Below are 23,336 nucleotides of genomic sequence, written 5' to 3'. Positions count from 1 at the left end.
TAGCACACTACATAACAAGCGCTGCTTTATTTTTACACGGGTATGCACATTTACACACAACATATATCACAACATATCATATTCTCGATTTCAATTCTTCATCTGTTTTTGTTATTGTTTACATTTTGCGGGGCCTGGAAAGTGGCCTCCCCGGGGCAACGTGTAACACTTCTGACATGCTAGCTTTCGCTGCCTCCGCACTCGGGTTTTTGGTTTCAGGATCGAGTTTAAAGCCGACACTGACATACACGACATGGTTACGTGGGGTTGCTCACATACTGAAACCAGGCAGAAAGAACCATTAGAAACCTGAGAACTGACACAGAGTGATACATAGACTTACGGTATATGATGGTTTTAAAGTTTAACTCATTCTCTGCCATTGACGCCTTGAATTGGACACCGGTGTCCAATTCAAGGCCCGGGAAAGTAAGTGAGGTGCATCGACTGTGTGTTTGTTGTTTAAAATAAAATTAAATACAAAATACAAATTTGTGTAGGCCTATATTGGGGACTACAGTGCAGGAATCAGAGAATGTTTTTTTTTCTTTTTTAAAGTGTAAAAAAACGGGGGTTTTTTTCTAATTAAAAAAGAACAAACAGTTGATACTTACTGGCTACTATTTGCTGTTGCTTCCTTTTTTTGTTTTATTCATTAACCCCTTCAGACCCAAGCATGCTGCTGAAGGACATGACACAATCGCGTCTCTAAACCAATAAATACACTGAATTTAGTGTAACTTCTGGGAGATGGTTGTTGGAAACTTTACCCATCGAAATTAAAACATGAGGCGCCTTATTTTTGGCTCCTTGACAATGGCAGACAAAACGCAACTTCAAAAACAACGTAAAGTGCATTTTTCATCAAAAACACATTAACAGTAAAAATAACCAATAAAAGCATGAAATTTCTGCGACCAAAAAATTGCACTTTGTTCTGGTTTTTGAGTAGAGTAAAAATCATCACAGATTTTTTTTTTTTTTGCCTAGCGGAAAAAATACAGGTCTGAAGGGGTTAAAAGCGAAACAACAAAAAATAAAATATATTTTTTTACCCTGTCTAAAAACATTATATCAATAAATTGAAATACATACATGTATATATTTTTAATGAAAATGTAATTTTTTAAGATTTAAAAATAAAAAGACAGTATTGACAATATGACTTGTTTTTAGAAACCAGGAGAGGAGGAAAGTACTGTTTTTCCATTTTTGTTCTTTCAAAAAATTGGAAAAAAAAAAAAAAAAAAATTCTATTAAATACAATAGATGAGAGAACATGTACTTATTATTTACTTTTTTTTTTTTTATTTAAGAAAAAAAATGTAAATATTTGCTAATCATCACCTATGAAAATAGTTGTAACTAATTCACTGCCATTGACACCAGTGGCAGTGAATGCTCATGTTTCAGTGCCATTGACAGCAATAGACATAAATTCTGAATGTTCACTCGCCCCTCCCAGTCAAAATGGATTGGACGTCTAGCACTGTGAATGGCAGCCAATCAGTTAAACGTGAGTCTAAAGTTCACCAGTCACAAGGTCAAAAATCAATGCTCAGCCAATCACGTGGAGTCACTTGCCATGTCACCCCCTTTAATAAGCTCTTTCCAGATCTCTGATCATTTTGTCAATATCTCCTCATATGTTTATCATCATTTTATCTTACAGAGGGGTCATCTCAATTTTTCTCCATTTGGAGCTGGGGCTGCCCTCTGATGGACGAGGGTGTTTGGGGAGGGGGCGGGGATTGGAGGCTTACGGGAAGTCTACGTGTAGGGATGTGGTGAGTCCGTCCGGAATTGCATTTCGTAATGACGCTTCCATGGAATCCATTGTGAGATCATGAAACCATTGATGGGAATTCCATTTTTGGTGTTTGATTCATTGTTGTTTTGAGAATTATTTTTTTGTGGGCGATTATTTTTCAGTAGTCACATAGGAATAATCATCACAATTTGTTTTGCCATTGAAACTCTTCTGGAAACAGCTACTCATCCCATTCCAGAGCAGTCGCAGTAGGCAGCCCTGTTGTTTTTTTTCTTTTGAAGACCAGGTGGTTCTTATCTTAAGAAACGCTTGTTTAATAGAATATACTTCATGACGGGGCCTTCATAATTACCCTATGGTGACCTTGATGGCAGCTGTGTTTGATAGCCCTCCTCTGTTTAAACAGAAGAATCCCGGTGTTGAAAAAGGTCCAGCAAGTACTTGTTTTCCTAATGCGGAGTGGAAGAACTTGACTGCAGTGAGTGCAGTTTGACCTCGACTTTTGGGTTAAACTGGGACATGAACCTTGTGGCATTCTCAAATGCGCTTTCTCCTTCTGTCATTTACTGTACGGTACTTTAGGTAGAGTGTTAATCCCTACTGAACCTAGCAGTCACAAGTTGGAAATACTCCAAATTTTTGCTGGGGCTGTGCATTGAGGTTGAAAGACTGACTTTGCACCCGCCATTTATCATTATGCTGCTCAAAAAAAAATGCAGAAACTACTCAAGTAATTTTGGGGTACTGAATCCAAGTCTGACCTTTTTTTTCTCTCTTGGATTTTTTTTCTTTTTGCGTGTGCAATGCAAAATATGGCGATATATCGCGATCTTTTATGTTTAGACCCGAGTATCGATCATTTTTTATGAGTATCGATACTTTAGATACTTCTAATGTGCTGCGCCAACGTAGCGCCGACCACAAGCCAGCAAACTACAGATGTCCTGATCCGATCACTTTCCGTCCTGGTGCTTTTCTTGGTCTGCAGTGCGCTCTAGATTGCTTGTTTTATAAAGCTAACGATCAATAACAGCAATTGAGGGGATGATGTTGCCAGAGAAGTCAGGGAGCGCTATACAATAAGCGGATTTTAAGGGGGGGCCAGCCGACAGTCCCCCCGTTGGCCGAAAAGTGCCATTGCATATAATTAACTTTATTATATATGGCGGAAAACACAGACAAGACTGAAAAAGCAGTTTCTACTCTTGCACTCCTCTTTAAAAGAAACTGCTGTATTTTAAGCCAAAACAACTGTTGTGTTTGGTTGAACACCATGTCTATATGCTGCCATCGCAGATTCATGGCATATTAAGCCCCGAACTATTTCTAATTTGTCCGTTTTACCCTGAAAACACCCGTTTACAGACGTCGCGCAACTGCTTTTGTTCAATCCAGCCATAAAACGAAGGTAATTAATTATATTTATTATTCAAAATGTCTGTCGTTTTTAGCTCAGAATCATTAATTGATGTCTCATATTTCATTTTTTAAAAAATGACTAAAAAATTATTCACTCACATATTTTAAACTTTTAAACAAATTATGTCACAATGAAAAAAATGTCTGTAAAAAAACTCAGATATCTACCTCATAACTATCGCTTAATTGTATTTTTTTTTTTTTTTTGTTACTGTCACATTTTCTCCAATATGTTAGATGATAAATAATCGATCAAAACAAAACAAAAAATTGAAAAAAAAAAAAAACGTTTCAAAGGGTAAATATATGAAATAGAAAATCTCGACCACTCCTTGATGTCTGCGATTTCTGCATCGCAACCCTTGTTATATGACCATATTTCACCCATAAAATCCCCCAAAAATCTGGCTGTGGCCATTCACAGCTGTGTCTTGACACTCAGTGATACATGCTACATGGAGTTTTTGGATCAAAACAAGGTAAGTACGTGATACTATCTTGTTAAAGTCATGGCGTCTGTAATTCTGCTCTCGCATGCTCTCACATCCAGATGGGGTTTTGCTGTTATAAAAAAACAACAACATTTTTTTAAATGCCCTCCTGTTCAAAAATGTGCTTCCCCCAGAAAATTTAGATTATAAGATTTCCAATGATGTATCACACATGCATATCGGACAATTTTGAAAGTTGGCTAAATTGGGGATCTCAGAGCGTAACTTTGTCACCTGAGTGTTTTCTGCCATATATAAAAGTTTTAAAGCAATAAAACTGCAAAAAAATGAATGAAGTGAACAAAAAAATATATTTTGTCGTTCTGTTTTGCACAGGAACAGTTGCTGCAACAGTTAATACACTTTTCTATGTAAAAAAAAAAAAAAAAAAAAGTTCTATTTTGCACAGGAACAGTTGCTGCAACAGTTAATACACTTTTCTATGTAAAAAAAAAAAAAAAAGAATAAACGTTAAATGTCATTTAGTTTAAACAGAGATATCGTGATCCCTCGCTACTTTGCGCTTCAAACTTTGCGCCCGCAGTCCATCGCGGATTGTTTTTAATAAATAATAATAATAATACAGATACAATACAATACAGATGAGCTGTCTAAAGCCGATTGCCGATTGCGCTGTCTCAAGCTCGCTCCCTCTTCCTGCTTTTTGTTTGTCAGAGAGTGATTTGGACTTGCATATTAAAGTAAAAGCTGATTGACAATTTTTTTCTTGTTTAAAAATAATTCTGTGGGAAAGTAACATGTCATATCATAATTGTAACATTTTAAGTGCTTAAAAAACATTTATTAAAATATATATTTGGCCAAATTTCAAAATGTTCCTATATGCATGTGTGATACATCATTGGAAAGCTTAAAATCACAATTTTCTGGGGGACAAAAAATTTTGAACAGGAGGGCATTTTTTCATCAATTAATGATTCTAAGCTAAAAATGACAGATTTTGAATAATAAATATAATTACTTACCTTCTTTTTATGGCTAGGTTGAAACAAAAGCGGTTGCGCGACGTCTGTAAACAGGGGTTTTCAGGTTAAAACGGACAAATTAAAAATAGTTCGGAGGCTAAGTGCACCATGAATCTGCTATGGCAGCATATAGACATATTGTTCTATCAAACACAACAGTTGTTTTGGCTTAAAATACAGCAGTTTCTTTTAAAGAGGGGTGCACGAGCAGAAACTGCTTTTTCAGTCTTGTCTGTGTTTTCTGCCATATACATACATATACATACATTGAAATTATAGTTTGGGGGAAAAGTATAATTAAAAGTATATATGTATCTCTTTCCCATGATAGATCTGAATAAATACATTGAACATAAATATATTTTTTTAATCAATACATTGAACACAAAAAAAATGGCGGGTTCTGGTCCCCGTTAACTGCGAAAAACGAGGGATCACTGTACATGCGTCTGTGTTTTTACACATTTTAAAAGGTAATGTGTTGGTAAACTATAGTGGAAGCACCGCAATACGTATCGGATCGCCACACAGGTATCGGGATACGGATCGGATCATGACAAAAGCGAATCGTCCGAGCCCTACTGGGAGCTGTTACATTAAAAAAAAAAAAAAAAAAAATGCCCAAAAGTGACAATATACTGCAGAGCTAAATAAAACCTAGAATAAAACAAATATTGACCCTGTCATAAATGTCCAGTCTCCTTTCCCCAAGATAGATTGGATGTCTAGCACCGTCAATAGCATGAAAAGGTCATAACCAGTCCTCCCGCTTTAAAAAAGAAAAAAAAAATGGATGTCTATCATTCTCTACTGCAACCTATTAATTATTAAATTGAGAAATTATAAAACTTATTTTTACCTATTCATTTGGGCTATAATTGAATGATGAAAATTAGGGCTGTCAAAATTATTGCGTTAACGGGCGGTAATTAATTTTTTAAATTAATCACGTTAAAATATTTGACGCAATTTACGCACAAATGCCCCGCTCAAACAGATTAAAATGACAGCACAGTGAAATGTATACTTGTTGTGTTTTTCGGAGTTTTTTCGCCCTCTGCTGGTGCTTGGGTGCGACTGATTTTATAGGCTTCGGCACCCATGAGCATTGTGTAAGTAATTATTGACATCAACAATGGAGCATTGTGTAAGTAATTATTGACATCAACAATGGCGGGCTACTAGTTTATTTTTTGATTGAAAATTTTACAAATTTTATTAAAACGAAAACATTAAGAGGGTTTTTAATATAAAATTTCTAGAACTTGTACTAACATTTATCTTTTAAGAACTACAAGTCTTTCTATCCATGGATCGCTTTAACAGAATGTTAATAATGGTAATGCCATCTTGTTGATTTATTGTTCTAATAAACAAATACAGTACTTATGTACCGTATGTTGAATGTATACTGGACTGTCTCAGAAAATTAGAATACACAATATTCTAATTTTTTGAGACAGTCCTGTGTATATATACAGGACTGTCTCAGGAAATTAGAATACACAATATTCTAATTTCCTGAGACAGTCAGGAAATTAGAATATTGTGTATTCTAATTTCCTGAGACAGTCCTGTATATATACACAGTATTGTGTATTAGAATACACAATATTCTAATTTCCTGAGACAGTCAGGAAATTAGAATATTGTGTATTCTAATTTCCTGAGACAGTCCTGTATATATACACAGGACTGTCTCAAAAAATTAGAATATTGTGTATTCTAATTTTCTGAGACAGTCCAGTATATCCATCTTGTGTCTTATCTTTCCATTCCAACATTAATTTAAAGAAAAATATGGCATATTTCATAGATGGTTTGAATTGCGATTAATTGCGATTAATTACAATTAATTAATTTTTAAGCTGTAATTAACTAGATTAAAAATTTTAATCATTTGACACCCCTAAAAAAATACAACAGCCATTTGGCTATCTGAAACCCTTAATTAGAATTATCTCCAACTGTCATTTTACAACGTATTATGTTTCTAGTTTTCTGTGCTGTGCAACTGCACAAGCTGTTTGTATTATTATGCCCAGTATTTTAATTAAAAAGGCTAACCAAACTATTGGAAATATACAGTTCTACAGTACACCAGTCCCACCAAAGAACAAAAACATTAATCGAATTTTTACAGTGATTGGTTTTTAGTTCTGACCCGGCTTTTGTATTAGACTGAAACGGAATTTTCACAGAATTTCCAAGTTACTTATGTAAAGATAAGAAAATGATTCATTCCCTGTAATGTGATGTCATCGAGGAAACGTTACCTCCTCTTTTGGTATGGACGGGCTGTGCTCAGTCCTGTTTCAGGAATTACTGACTGAAGCAGATTGGAATTCCCACCTCTGATTGATTTACCTGCACATCCACTCGCAGATGACTGATGTTCACTGTTGGGACATTAGGGATCGTCAACACCCGAGTGTAATACACATGATCCCCTATGAGGCGACGCATCCGCGAGATGTAAATGAAGCGCTAGAGCTGTCAATCAGATAGGGACTTTCCCCGGCTGCTTCGCGCTGAAGTCGACCATCTCAGGAGAGATAGTGGCATGCCAGCAGCGGATTTATCTCCATTTTCTTTCCTATACAAGTGATAGCCATGCCCTAATTTTTCTGTATGGAAGGCGTCGGTCTCCAATGGCTGCCTGATTAGAGTATGACACGTGCTCTGTCTTTTTGCTCCATTTATTTGATTCGAACTCCCATCTGCTCGTCATCCACACTGCACTATCTCAGAATGATCATTTCATCATTTCAGCTCCTCGTTGACCGGAAAGTCATTACGCCGGAACCTCTAAAATCTACCTGAATCTGTTCTCGGATGCTAAGTTTTGAAACAATTTTATAATAGGAAATTATTTAAATCGAAAACATCTATTACAGGTTTACATTGTCTCCATCATTAACAACAGTATTGCAGTTTTAGTTAGTTTCCAAACTCTGCAAGCTGTGTAGATATTCCAGTTATTATAAATGTATAAATGCATTGGCTGCCGTCGACGCCGATTTACGTCAAATCCATTTTGACTGGATGAGGCTAACAGCGAATAATCTCTGTCAGCCAATCCCAGTCAAAATAGGTTGTACGTCTATCGGCGTCAATTGCAGTCAATGAGTTAACCAGCATTCTCAAATGTATTAGTCAATAGTCATCAATAGACCGATACCAACCTGACCAGGTCTTGCACGAAATCAGAAATCGCTGAAATTAAATCAAGATCCAGACTTTTGATAGTCAAGACTGAGACTGAGATTTGACAGGGACTAAATAAAGACCAAGTCTTTTGGGAGTTATGACCAAGATTGAGACAAAACCAAGACTGAGGGCAATTCAAGATTAAGACTAGGGAATCAAGTCAAAGGTCAAGATCAAAACAAGACAGAGACTTAGTAAAGATCAAGACATTTAGAAGTCAAAACTAAGATCGAGACCAAGATAGTCCTTATCAAGATTTTTGGTAGTGCGGACCATGACTAAGATAGAAACAAGACAAAGATCAAGACATCGGAACAAGACAGAGACCAAGTCAAGATCAAGACTTTTGGAAGTCAAGAACCAAATTAAACCAAGAAGCTTAAGATTTGCTTTGAACCAAGACCAGTCTCGAGTGTACTTATATTAAATGAGACAAAAATTTGAATTTACCATAAACATAAAAAAAAAAAAAAAAAAGCCATTTGCTATGAAATTGCATAACAAAATAACAAAAGCACCCAATGTCTTAAGCAACAAACATTGAGTCAATATAAGTCCTGAACCATACATCTGAGAAACACTACTCAATATTTTTGTAAATATGGACAGATTCTAAGATGTTAGACTTTAGAGGTTCCAATATATCCATCTGGTCAGTTGGAAAGGGACTCACTTTCACCCTCTGTCCAAAACTAGGCACTCCGGAGGCTACGTCTTAGCAACGGGGATGCCGGCACGACACTTCGGGAGCTGCTGCGATGGCGTCAGGCGCAGAGCGAGGGGCGGGGCGGCTGGAAGCACAGTCCTCCGTCCCCGCCCCTGCCGCCTGCGCTGCTCTGGTCCAGCAGGAAGACTTCGCCGTGACGCCCTGACTCCTTCCCGTATCTGGATGCCCCCAAACCTGCCAATGATGAAGCACTTTGTAACTCTAAAGAAACACATGGAAAGCAAACAGCTAAAAAGATTCCGAGGGACAACTTGTATAGCTCTATTTATTTTAAGAAAGTGGCATGGTTATTGTTTGAGGGCAAAAGTCGGGTTTCTGACAGCTCCATCCTCAAACATGGTGCTGCTGATCATACTTGATCAGCTTTCAAGTTTACAAGTCAACCCAAGCCTTGAAACACACTCCAGGTTGCAGAAACATTTCTCTGGGTATTCCTGCAAAGCAACAACAGATCAGGCGAACCTCAGTAAAAATCCCAAGGTGCATTTGTCTCCGCCGCCAGCCTTTGAGGAAAACCTCCGGACGAATGCGTTCTACTTGCTGTAGCTTCGTGACTTGACCAAGACTTGCCTGAAATCAAGAATCACTGAGATTACCTCTTGACAGGGCACTGATTTAAAGGCCACATATTACACTATTTTAATCCAAGTTAAAAGGGTTTTTCGTGATCTGAAGTCACTGTCTGCAACTGAGTATGTTACGAAACATTCTGCGTCGTCGGCCACAGTGGCAATCATTCAATGCTTGCTCTTTAGACCAGTTGGATAAGGCAGTTACGCATCATTTAGTTGGTTTGGCAACTGCCATTGACCCCCAAAGAAGAGAGAGACACAATAGAAGATTCAACCAATCACGATAAAGCGACTGTGGCCAAAGTTCAACATGTCTTTACTGGGGTGAAGGCTGGGTGCGGTGGTATGGGACCGCAGGACCTTGTTTTATCCTCTTTTGTTGGAAAAGGGGCAATGTTTCTTGGCCTCCTAATGGTTCCCCTTTGTCTACAATGTCATATATATTTGTTAAATAGGGTGAAAAAACATAATATGTGGTCTTTAACTCATAGGCTGCCATTGATGGCACTGGACGTTAAATTCAATTTGAGAGGGGTGAATGATCGTTCATCCACCTCTCACAACCGCAATGAATTAGATGTCTAGATTCCCCAATGGTACTGAAAGATGAGCAGTCACAGCCACTTTAAGTCAAGATCAAGACTTTTAGGATTCAACAACAAGAAGGAAACTCTTTGGAATCAAGTTCAAGACCTTCAAAATTTGTCTCGAGTGTACTGTACACCATGACCAAATACATTATGTCCTTGTTTCAGCTGTCAGTGCCAAAGTGTCACAATTACGACAGTCCTTGAGCAACACATTGTCTTCATTCTCAGTGCTGATTCCATGTACCGTTTCCTGAAATATCCAAGGAACGTGTTGAAAAGAAGCTGACGACCTCCATGTTTGTACAGAATGTGCATCCATTACCCTCAATAGCGCTTGACCCCGACCCGCCACCCTCTGGTGTTTGACTTCCTCCCCACTTCCTTTGAGCAGCTGTTTCTAAGGTAACTGTTGTGTAAATAGTAACTTGTGTCTAAGCACAGAGATGAAGCGACGCTGACTGAGATAGAAGAATGTCTCGGGTTCGATGCAATGACTGAAATGTTTGCTTGTTTTCAAAAAAGTCAATGACTATGAAAGGATTTTTATTCTATTGAATAACGTTTCGTCCCTCCCTTCTCCTGGCCTGCCTTTTTCTTCAAATATTGGGTGTTTGCATTGCTTGTATGGACATTTTATTGCACTGTGTTTACTAGGGATGCACCGAAATTAAAATTCTTGGCAGGAACTGAATATGACAAAACTGAGGCCGAAGACTGAAACCAATTATTTATTTTTACATGTCTGATTAAAAAAAAAAAAAATTAAAAAAAAGCCAACAGTTATTTAACTTATACTACGTTTTTTGCGTTCTTATTTTTTTTCATTCTTAATGCTTAGAATTGCAAGCATATTTATTTGATATTTATTTGCTATTGACATTTCAACATACAAACAAAATATTAAATGTTTAACTTCACTCACTTTAGATCAAAAGTCATATTCAAAATGCTTGAATTGATCTGCTATTGGTTCACAGATATGCCTGTTGTATTTTATTTTTACTCCATCCATCCATCTACCGCTTAATCTGGGGTCGGGTAGCGGGGGCAGCAGTTTCAGCAGAGAAGCCCAGACTTCCCTCTTCCCAGCCACTTCAACCAGCTCCTTCGGCGGATCCCAAGGTGTTCCCAGGCCAGTCGAGAGCCAGTCCCTCCACCATGTCCTGGGTTGACCTGGGGCCTCACACCAGTGGGACATGCCTGGACCACCTCTCCAGGAAAGCGTCCCGAAGGCATCCGAACCAGATGCCCGAGCCACCTCAACTGGCTCCTCTCAACGCGGAGGAATAGTGGCTCAACACCAAGTCCCTCCCGCATAACCAAACTTCTCACCCTATCTTTAAGGGAGACCATTGTTGCCGCTTGTATATGGGATCTTGTTCTTTGGGTCATGACCCACAGCTTGTGACCATAGGTGAGGATAGGAACATATATTGACTGGTAACTCGAGAGCTTCACCTTTCAGCTCAGCTCCTTCACCACCACGGACCGGTGCAAAGTCCACATCACTACAGACGCTGCACCGATCCATCTGTCGATCTCCCGCTCCCTCCTACCCTCACTCATGAACAAGACCCCAAGATACTTGAACTCTTCCACTTGGGGCAGGATCTCATCCCTGACCTGGAGAGGGCACGCCACACTTTTTTTTTTTTTTTTTTAAACCTGTCCTGTTCAGCTGTTTGACACAGAGAATGGAAGTCTAAGTGCCCGGATAGTCTGAACAGTTTTAATGTTTCACATTGAGAGTCTGACGTACACCCATTGTGATCATTCAACATACAGTACCTGGTTTATTATGACAAAGCAGCGAACAGGAAGGGGGTTATGGGGGGACAGAAGAAAAGAAACACAAGAGAAGAAAGAAAAACACAAATTACAAGAAGAGATACATTAAATGTCTAGACTAACTACTAATATGTTGGTGCTATCTTCAGCTAGATGTATTTCCGGTTGACACCATGTGGGGGGCCTGTTGACCAGGGAAAGAGGGGGACGGGGGTGGGGGTGTCTATAAGCTAAGTGCTTGAAAGGGCTAGAGTGTACAAAAATCAGCTCTGTGATCTAGAACCCAGTAATCGTGTGAATCCTTTGTGAATGTAAGCCCGTTGGCGACCGACCCTACCCCGCCCCATCGCCAATCCTGGCACCGGGACCCCCCACCCGAGCGCGCCCTATCACATCCCGCCGCACGCGAGCCCCACCAGGCGCGCAACAGCCATGCAGGCGAGCAGAGACGCACGTGGGCGCCAACCCAGGGCCCCGGCTCCCACCCAGCCAGCTCGGGGCGGGATGGTGGCCGTTAGGTGGGTGGGGGGGGTTCAGCGCAGCCTATCCCGCCTCCCGCAGCCCAGCAAAGGAGCCATCATCACCCCGGGCCACCCGCGCACCCATCAACCGGCCTTCAGGGATGGCAAGAGGGGACGCACCCCCAAACCACCCCCACCCCCATCCGCCCAACCGCAGCCCCCCAACCGGCACGGCACACTTTTCCGACTGAGGACCATGGTCTCGGATTTGGAGGTCCTAACCTTCATCCCGACCGCTTAACACTCGGTTGCGAACCGCTCCAGTGAGAGTTGGAGGTCACAGCTTGATGAAGCCAACAGCACGACATCATCTGCAAAAAGCAGAGATACAATAGTGGACCTCCTCAATGCTTCGGCTGCTCCTAGAAATTCTCTCCATAAAATTTATGAACAGAATCGGTTACAAAGGGCAGCCTTGGCAGAGTCCAACCCTCACTGGAAGCGAATTCGACTTACTGCCGGCAATGCAGACCAAACTCCGACACTAGTCGTACAGGGACCGAACAGGCCTTACCAACAGGCTCGGTACCCCGTGCTCCCAGAGCACCACCCACGAGGACTCCCCGAGGCACACATTCAAATGCCTTCTCCAAATCCTTAAAACACATGTAGACTGCTTGCGCAAACTCCCATGCACCCTCGAGGACCCTACCGAGAGTGTAGAGCGGGTCAACTGTTCCACAGCTGGGACGGAAAACGCACTGCTCCTCCTGGATCCAAGATTCGACTCTCCAGCACCCCTGAATAGACTTTACTGGGGAGGCTGAGGAGTGTGATCCCACTATAATTACAACACCCCCTCCTGTCCCCCCACCCTGGTCTGCCAGTCCAGAGGCACTGTCCCCGATGTCCATGGTTTTTTCACTATACGGTGTATTTTTGTGTTGATTTGTGTTTGCAGATGATATTTGAAGGTACTATTTTGAATCTGGAAGTGGCCATTGAACGCACCCTTTAGTTGTGCTTGCTTGCAGTTGAGTCGCCATGAGATATGAAAGTTTTGGACATGCGTCTTCGAAAGCAAAAAAGATGTAAAGTTGGAGTTTCCAAAGCTGTAAAGACCTGTTAGCCTTGTTTTTAGCTGCTCAAAGGGACAAGAGAGCGAAGATATAATGGTGGGAAGTGAATGTAGCAGGTGGTCTTCTACTGTAAAGCTGCATCAAGCTATCACATCCTCATTCACCGTTCGAGTGCACTTGAGAAGTTCATGCTACAAGTTTTTTGGTAGCAGCACTGCAACTTTCAGTTTCAGTACTATTATTTCGAAAACCACATTTTTAGTCACATTTCGGCTGACTGAATTTTCGGTGCATCTCTAGTGTTTACTGTAATAGGCCACTTGGGCTGAAAAAAAAAAGATTGGTTGGAATCGTTAGAGCCGCAATGTATCAATAGCTCTAGTTGACTCATCATTCCTTCTTAACACCGTCAATCTTTCAGATTGATTCTGCGTTGCGGATCAATTGTGGCTACATGGTGACGCACTAATATTCCATTAGGGTTCATCAGAGGATGCAACAACATTAGCTGAGCAACTGAGCAGATGACTCTTTATTACTGGAATCTTGAAGTAGCTTGTACGGTTTATACTCAGATTTTGTGAAGATTTAGCTAACTCATTTGAGGAGTTTAACCCATCCAAGATCAGGATAAGCCAACTTTCCATGAAGTCTTAAGAGTTCAGTTAGTTCACACCCTGATCCGGCTTGCTTTTGGGCCGCTGTGTGCAGTCAGTTTTCAGAGAAATGACACGAAGGGGATATAAGACCGTGAATGTTTCCACTAAGATGTAGTATCGGAGACAAAACAGCACGATCATAGATGGTGGATGGCTGAATTTGTGGATGGGCAAAGGTAGATTAATTAATCTTCTGTTGCCTGAGCACCGTTTGGCAAATATCGATGAATATGGCAGCTATTTGAAAGTGAATCGGGTCTGCATTTGAAGGCAGAAGATGTCATGGTTTTCTGGTAAAAATTACATCCCCAAATTCTTAACTCACGCACTGCCAGCTCCTCTCAAATCTCAAAGTTCTTCATATTCCCCGACATTTTAGATCATTTTGACTATCGTTCGAGGTCCACAAAATAATGTTCTGTGACAGTATTAGGACCACTGCAGTATTGGAGGACATTTTACGCCCCATCCATCAAATTGTATACGTTGAAAAAAATGCATTTTTAAAGTACATTTAAAATTATGAGAAAAAAATTTAGAGAAAAGAAAAATACCGTATTGGCCCGAATATAAGACGGCCCTGATTATAAGATGACCCCCTCTTTTTCAAGACTCAAGTTTGAAAAAAGACTTTTTGAACACCAAATTAATGTTTATACGGAAAAGAAATACAGTACATCTGAAACAAATGATTCTAACAATATATTTGAGAGAAAAGGCATGTTATTTTGCCTTATTTAAATCTTAATATCTGAACATTTGAAAATGTAAACTAAAGTACAATCACATTCATAAATGAATGGTTTCTGGTTTTTGAAATGTAAATAAAACAATCTATTGTGATAAAAAATAAATAAAATTGCTATAACTGCATTAACCATCAAAGTGAAGTCCAACTGTAACTGTAGTCTTGAAACAAATCTGAATAAGGAAAAACATTGCAATAAAAGAATGCAAACAGGTTAAACTTGAGAGTAGCTGAGATCTGTCATGACAGAACATCGCTTCAATGATATCTGGCGCCATCTAGCGTCGTGAATGGGTATAATGTCTAGACCGCGAATATGAGACGACCCTCGCTTCAGTCTTATTTCAATGCAAAAAACACCGTATATTCGGGCCAGTTGTAAAAATACCCTTTAAAATGCTTTTTCCCACACCTCTCAATGATCAAATTGAATTGAATCTTAAATTGGACTTACTCTACCTTCATATGCCTTTTTATGCATTATTGAACAGAATAAGACTATTGTTTGTTTGTTTATTCTTGACTTGTTTACAGACTAAGTACGCTTGTTCAGCAGTAACAGCTAGCTAAACAGCTAGCTTCTACTCCAGAGACAAAGCTATCATTCGTACGGATTTGCAACCCTGTTACTGTGATTATACCAAGTTTCTTTGATCTGTAGTAGAAAATTGGAAAAGTCGATGTTTACTTTCCAAGAATTTTTAAGCCCAAATGTTGTTTCATTTCTAAAATGACCCATAACACACCAAAAAGAAATGGAACTCCTCTCCCACCACATAGTTTATTGGAAGTGAAGAAAAAAAACTTTGTGAAAATACACCTGTTTTTCTCTAACTATAAAAAAACACCGAGAATGAATTTTGATCCCAAAATAATTTCCATCAATGGCTTTTGTACTCATCCATTGTTAAAAAAAAAAGTTGTGAAACACCAACTACAGAAATCTGCTAGTTATTAAAGTGGGTTACGATCCTGAAATTCACAGACATGCTGCATGAAAAGCTCTACCTGATGAAAAACATACTTCACGGCAGTAAACATTTCGATTCCAATTGACAAACCATTTAAAGATGGTGACATTTTCCTATTTTGACATGAAATGTCAAATATATCAGGACCTTGAAGGTTCAATTTAAATATTGGCCATTCTTAAGTGTAGATTTTGTAAATACCTTTGATAGGACATTCATTTTAAAATTCTTTGGCTGCCATTGACGGTGATAGATGTCCTATTCACTTTGATTGGGTGCGGCGAATGAATTTAACTGAACGTCTATCGCCATCAATGGCACTGAACATTATCATTTACTGTACTAAACAAAACTAAAGCCTATTTCTCAGTGGAATTATGGCTGCTGTTGTAGTTACCAATTATGATACTACTACTACTTCTGTGGTAGTCGTATGATCAAATGTTAGGTCGAGAAGGTCCCAGCTGTTCAAACACCCTCAAATGATTAGCCATCATACAACTTGGCATCATGTTGTCCCATGGTCCATCTTTTGAGCTAGCCAAAATAATTCAAATGTTTTTGTGTGTGTGTTTTTTTTCCTCAGTTGTTTATTTGTTGTGGTCATTTTTCTTTTGTACATAATTTAAAGCAAGAATAAAAAAGATTGTATGTAATGTTTCATGTTTAACATGTTTTTTAAGTACTGTACCTGTACAGCAATAAAGCACACTGTCAGTGCTAGACTGTTTATTTTACTGTCTTTTTTTTTTTCAACAGTAAACTAACTATAAGACCTTGTTTTGGTCATTGTCTGATTCAAGAACCAGGTAAGTCGCTATATATTTATAGATACAGTATGTATATGGCGGAAAACACTAAGGTGGCTTGAAGTTCCGTTTTGAGAACCCCAATTTGGCCAAATTTCAAAATTGTCCTATATCCATGTGTGATACATAATTGAAAAGCTTAAAATATCAATTTTCTCAGGGGAAGAAAATTTTTGACAACAGGAGGGCATTTTTTTTTTCTAAATTAAACCCCTAAACCAGGCATGTCCAAAGTGCGGCCCGTGGTCAAATTTCATCCGGCCCCCAGCCTCTGTCATAAAATCAATAACGTCTGGCCCGCACACAGATTTAATAAATTGGTCAGCAGTACTGCTACCAGCATAGGAAGTAGCTTACACATTAAATGCTGCTCCTCATTTACACACTAAAAGGCAGCAGCACTCTAAGCAACATTACCCCGTGTGACGCTTGACTTCCAATTTTCTAAAATGGCAACAATAAAAAAAAAAAAAAATTACCAAACCAAACAAGCCACGCTGACATGTACGACAAGATTACAGGGAAGATATCCAGCGAGAAACTGAAGCAACTTGAAGCTAGTTTAATTTCACAGCAGCAATATCCTGAGAGTCGAAGGCCACAAAGGCTAGTTGCGAGATTCTTGAAATTATTAAATGAAAATAATAATAATAAAGCAAATGTGACACACAGAATGGCTTGCTAAAATGTGCTTAAATATATTGTTCTACGTAAAGGACGTCAGCCAAGGTCGGCCCCCCCACATTCTTACCACACCAAATCTGGCCCCCTTTGCAAAAAGTTTGGACACCCCTGCCCTAAACCCTAACTCGAGGTGAGAGCACAATTAAAGGCACTGTGATTTTAACAAGATATTATCGCCTACTCACGTTGTTTCGATCCAAAAACTCTGTGTAGCATGTCTCACCGAGTGTCAAGACTCAGCTGTGAATGGCCACAGCTGGACTTTTTGGGGATTTTATGGGTGAAACACTGTAATATAACAAAGGTCACAATGCAGAAATCGCAGACATCAAGGAGTGGTCAACATTTGTTTTTTTGAAATATTTGTCTTTTTTACATTTTTTTCCCAATTTTTCTTTTTTTGGATCGATTATTTATCATCTAAAATATCGGGTAAAATACAACAGTAACAAAAACAGATACAATCAAGCAATATTTATGAGGTAGATATCCGTGACCTATTTACAGAAACTATTTTTTTTCAATGTGACGTAATTTGTTTAAAAGTTTAAAATATGCGAGTGAATTATTTTATAAAGTCCTTTTTTAAAAAAAAAATAATAATAATAATGAATCTAAGCTAAAAATGACAGACATTTCAAAGAATAAATATAATGACTTACCTTGTCTTTATGGCTGGGTTGAAACAAAAGCGGTTGTTGGGTGTCTGTAAACGGGGTGCTCCAGGGCAAAACAGACACATTAAAAATAGTTTGGGGGCTTAATGCGCCATGAAACTGCTATGGCGTCATATACTGTAGGCATATTGTTCTATCAAACCCAATAGTTCTTTTAGTTTAAAATACAGTAATATATTTTAAAGAGGGGTGCAAGAGAAGAAACTGCTTTTTCAGCCTTGTCTGTATTTCCCCCCATATTTCTTTAAAAAAAAAAAAAAAAGATAATAATAACATCCCTCTCACCTCTCATGAGGTGGTATCTGTGTCATCCTCAAGCTCAGGTCCTCTTGAGAGTTCTGTGCATTATCTTAGCTGATTCTAGGATTGTGCTCTTCTAGACTGAGGCTTTAGTTGTTTTTCCTGGGATCTGCTGGAGCCATTCTCTCAGTTTGGGGGTTACTGCCCTAAGTGCTCCGTCTACCAAGGGAAATATTCTCATCTTCACTTACCACATCCACTCCAACTGCTCTTTCCGCCCTTGGTACTTATCCACCTTCTCGTGTTCCTTGTTCCTGATGTTGGCATCCGTCATTCTATTGTTCTTTGTCCACCACCACGATGTCCACCTGATTTGCCTGGAGCTGGTTGTCAGTCAGGAAGCTGAAGTCCCACAGAACCTCGGTCTTGTTGTTGTCGGCCACCCTCTGTGGCGTGGCCTATTGTGATATGGGCACTTCTATTCCATACTGGTCACAAATGTTCCTGTATACTATCCCAGCCATGTGGTTGTGCATCTCCATGTATGTTGGTCCAGCATGCTCCTAAACTATTCCACATCGGGCCACAGTGGATGCTGGATTTCTTTCCAAGAAACAGGATAGCACCTTTACTATTGTAATCAATTGATTGTAGTCAGGTGCTCGTTTTAGCTGAAACCTCATTGGGTAAATGGTCTGCGCTCGATTGGTAGGAACAAAAACCAAGACCCACAACAGCCCCTGAGGACTGGTTTGAACACCCCTGACTTAAGGTGAAACCCTACATGCATGGTGAGGAGCTTTCTGGGCTTGATATCCGTACCTTATATCTCCTCCTTTGGCCAGCGTATGATACCATCTGGTTATCTGATAACTGGTAGTGCGTACATGTTGATAGCTTGGATCTTGTTCTTACCATTCAGCGGACTCCTCAGAACGTGTCTTACTCTCTGGAAGTGTTTGATTGTGGCGGACTTACTTCCTTCCTTTCAGCGCCAGCCCTAGCATAGCAACGTGGTCTCAGCAGACTGTGGGTGTCCATTCTCCTGAAATATGTCAAAGCACTCAAGGATAACTGAAACTTGTTATTCCAAATTGGCACCTAATAATCGGACAGAGCATTCTTCTGATAAAATCCCCATAATGCCTAACAAATTTGGCTAGTAGCTTTCTAACATAGCAGCTTTCTTGTAGCACACTGGATTCTGTTCTTTTGAAATCTGTCTCAACTCTGTCAGTGCCACTGACAATCAGTGTTGGGCACGTTACTTTAAAAAAGTAATTAGTTATAGTTACTCTCTACTAAAAAAGTAACTGAGTTAGTAACTGAATTACCAGGGAAAGTAACTATTTCTGTCACTTTAAAAAGAAGTTGTTGTATGTCAAAGAATTTGACATTTTCTGAGCAGTTGAGTCAGTTGAATAGAGAAGAACAGACAGGTAGTTGTGTTATAGAACCTTGTAATATTTATTGCACCTCACAAGCAACAGATTTATCCTACACTTGAAGTGCAGCAAAAATAAACAGATTTGGATTGCTTACCACAGATGTCGACAAAAGCTTTGACCCGGGACATAAATTACACTTTACATGCACGTTCTTTCCTTTAATTTCAACTAACATGAAATAGTGTTTATATCTCCACCTCGTAAAGGACAAATTTTCCTCTGAATGTTCTGCCATCATATCCCTCTGCATCTGTTTTACGTGTGTGTGTTTGCCGCACGCACTGTTCCGGTTTGTGTGTGAAAACACCGGCTCTGAAGTTTGTTTAAAAAAAAAAAAAAAAAAAAATTATTAACAACAAATACACATATACAAACATAGGGCGAGAATATTCACATATAAACAACCGGCTCTGAAGTACGTGCGCTATTAGGCTCGAGCGTTTACGTCACAGAATGGAGGATCACGTGAGATTTGACAACAACGCAGCCATATTGGAAGCAGGTCTGGCTCGCGGGACATTAAACTTTAACTTGCCAGTTCGATAAAGAGATAAACTCGTTACTAAGGCGGAGAACAGATATGTGATCAAACTTAAGAATGTGAACAATGTTGACACTTACGAGCAAGCCGAAGACAAATGGAGTAAAGATGCTTCCACAATTACACGAAATGAACATCCTGCTGTATTTATTGTTTGGTGTATGTTACTGAACTCATCAGCAATTCCGAAATTACAAATCGCTACAAAGCTATATACAGTTTTACTGCGGATGGGTGCAGGACCTGCACATTATGACCGTATCAAACGGCAACTCCATCGTTCTTGCAAAGGTAGGCCACGTGTGTTTACTATTTTCATTGCCTTGAACCTGAACGCACCCTAAGTCTTCGATGACAAATAAACAGAGCAGAGTAGACTCGCTACGGCTGGTAGTTTCTTCAATTTATTCAAAGTAAGTAACGCACCACCTTTGACCATCAGTAATGGTAACGGCGTTGTAACAGCAGAAAAAATAACTAGTTAGATTACCCCATTACTGAAAAAAATAACGCTGTTATCTAACTGTCCAATTACCCCATTACTGAAAAAAATAACGCTGTTATGTAACTGTCCAATTATGTGGCTCGCTGTGAATTTAATTCAGTTTATCATTAGTAGACGTCCAAACCCTTTGAACTGTCCATTCGGTGTAAGCCCTCCCAATTCAAATGGATTATACATCTATTGCCGTCAATGGCAACCAATGAATTAACTCGTTGTTCTGTAGTGGTGCTAAGCATCAAATGGAGTGTTATTCGGTGATAAAAAACCCATAGTGCGCAACGAACTTGGCTAGCAGAGTGCTAGCATAGCAGCTTCATTGTTATCTGTGAATACCTTTTTATTCTTTTTTTTTTTTTTAATCAAAACCTTTCAAAGCACTCATGGTTAACTTCAGATGATTCTTCTGTAGTCTTAATATGTCGGCAAGCATCTGTAAATGAAATAAATAAAAGTGTGTTCAAACCCTAGTTGAAGGTAGTTAGCGTTTAACTTATTCACATGGCAGCCAATTTTTTAATAGAATAAAAGAAAGGCTTATACGTTCGCTTGTGTAGGTGCACCTAATGTTGTGTCCCTCTCCATCGATCGACTCCTGCTTGAAGGCCTCCAAAGACGAATATAATTTACACTTGTGTTTGTTTTTTGTCTATCGGTTGTCTCACGTGCCTGAAAAACAGGGCTGCATGCTCAGACGTCTGCTGGCCGTGATACACGACGAGGTGTAAACATGTTTCACGGCCCCCATCGATTACTCGTGGGGCCGAGGGGGGTATGTTAACTCCCGACCAGCCGCTGCGATCCGATCGATGGGCAAAGAAAGGCCACTCCATGGTCTGGCTCAACCTTGAGGCCTTAAGGTTCTACATTTGAAGTCTTTACAAGCCTGTTTATGACTCCGCCCCTCCCCCTGGAAACCTATTTTCCACAGGTTCAGCCCCCACTGTTGTTGGTCTTTCACCCCGGCTCATTTCTCATGTTAACCCCACGCTGGCACGCCATCTTAAAATCAATAACGTCATCCAAGCACAGTCTCAATTTTCAATTAACGACTGGAAGGTGTCTCTCTCCAGGTGCATCCATCATGCGGGATCAGAACTGGACATGCGATTAGGTGAGTAATGACATTTTTTAAATATATATATATATAAATAACAAATATAAAAAATAAAGATAAAAAATAAGCCTTGCAGGGACATTGGTCACTACAGAGGACAGTTATTCAAAGGTGGCTTTATCTTGAATGCTGTTAATAAAAATACTTGAGGGAAAAAAATATCTACAGTAATTTGTTTTCAATTATAATTTTTTTGCATGAAAAAGTTGAATTAAAAGCATTTTAAAAGAATATATAAGAATATATTAAAAAGGGGAAAAGCATTAATTGCCTTTGTCATTACATAAGTAAATAATAGAAATAATTAATGTGGTATTAATGGATACAAGCATGAACTGAATTAAAAGTGAAAAATGAAAGTAGAAAATTATCATCACACATGAATGAACAATGAAAAAAAAATATGTGAAAATAATCCTTTAGAAATCAATATTCATGCATTTAAAGGTTAAATTAAAAAAATACTAAAATAATAAAACTACGGAGCCCCTAAAGGGACATTGACAGACATTAAATAAATTCAAGCAATCTGGTGCACACCAGATAATTTCTAATGTGCACCAGAAACATTTGCATTATGTAGCATTTAAGCTAGCGAACTTTTGCAATGCAAGTTAGCCAATTGTTGCATTATTTCAATTGGACTTTTGCCATTCAAGTTAGCCAATTGTTGTATTTTAACAGTTGGCTAACTTCCATAGCAAAAGTCAGCTATCTTATATGCTATATAATGCTAATGTTTACAACAATTAGGTAACATGCATGGCAAAAGTTCGCTAGCTTAAATGCTATATAATGCTAATGTTTACAACAATTGGCTAACTTGCATTGCAAAAGTCGGCTAGCTTAAATGCTATATAATGCTAATGTTTACCAGATTGTTTCCAGTGCACACCAGATTGCTTATTTTATTTCTGTCGATGTCCCTTTAGGGGCTCTGTAAAAAACTAATTTGGAAAGCATATTTTGTTTTTTGTGATCTCTTTTTGTTTTAGTGTCAAAAAAAAATAAAAATAAAAAAAAAGAAAAAGAAAAATAAATAAGTACAATTACATAAAACATATTAAAAATAAGAGCAGAAACCATATTTTCACAGTTTTATATTTTTTTATTATATTTTTTTCCTTTTATAGTTTTCTATTTTTATTTTATAAAAAAAATATAGAAATGAATAAATCAAAATAAAACATTAATAAAAAAAAAAAAAAAAAAAGCGTGTAATCTTTTATTTTTGTCTCGTTCATTTTCCTTTTATTGCCATCACTAATCTCATCTCCTGCTATTGACTATGATTAATGTCTAATCCATTTTGACTGGTAGACGCTGGCAGCGATCACATGAAGCAGAAATTAAAATCATTTCCTGCGTTCACAGCTCAGTCATTTATGGTCTAGTGGTACATTTGCCTGACTTCAGCGCAGACCGTGCGGGATCAATTCCCATTCAGTGTATGCACTAAAACTGACTGGCAACCAAATTAAAGAATAGTCTGCCTTTCACTCCAGTCAACTGGGTTAAGCTTCAGCACCCTACGACCCTGACGAAGAAAAGCGGTATGAATGGATGGAAGACTGGATAAGGGGCGGAACTTAGGGAGGTGCTAGGGGTGCGACCGCACCAGGGCCCAGGTTTCTAAGGGGCCTGGTTTGCGGCCGTGAATTGGACGTGGTTGGACGGGGGTAATGACATACAGAAAGGTAAAATGATGTTCGGAGCTGTAATATAGTACAGTGAGCCCTAGTCTTTCGCGATTAATGGGGACCAGAACCTACCGCAATAAGTGAAAAACCGCGAAGTAGCGCACCGACCGCAAAAAAAAAAAAAAAAAAAAAAAAGAATTGAGTGC

General features: G+C 39.0%; 1 protein-coding gene across 5 annotated transcripts in view; it reads left to right on the top strand.

The window, feature by feature from the left end:
• The window catches only part of myo16 (myosin XVI), a 269,930-nt gene extending 260,960 nt beyond the window's left edge, over positions 1–8,970 (top strand). For 4 of the 5 annotated variants that reach the window (XM_057851442.1, XM_057851443.1, XM_057851444.1 and 1 more), the window contains one exon: positions 8,574–8,970. In XM_057851442.1, the coding sequence (XP_057707425.1) occupies positions 8,574–8,741 (168 nt within the window). In that variant the 3' untranslated portion in view covers positions 8,742–8,970. Of the gene's footprint in view, positions 1–1,672; positions 1,788–8,573 lie in introns of all 5 variants that reach the window. The other variant, XR_009066237.1, reaches the window with a different exon arrangement.
• Positions 8,971–23,336: the final 14,366 nt, after the last annotated feature.

This window comes from Corythoichthys intestinalis, chromosome 12 (genome assembly GCF_030265065.1).
Source record: "Corythoichthys intestinalis isolate RoL2023-P3 chromosome 12, ASM3026506v1, whole genome shotgun sequence".
In the NCBI taxonomy this organism is placed as follows: Eukaryota; Metazoa; Chordata; class Actinopteri; order Syngnathiformes; family Syngnathidae; genus Corythoichthys; species Corythoichthys intestinalis.
This window is presented reverse-complemented; position numbering and strand designations above follow the sequence as displayed.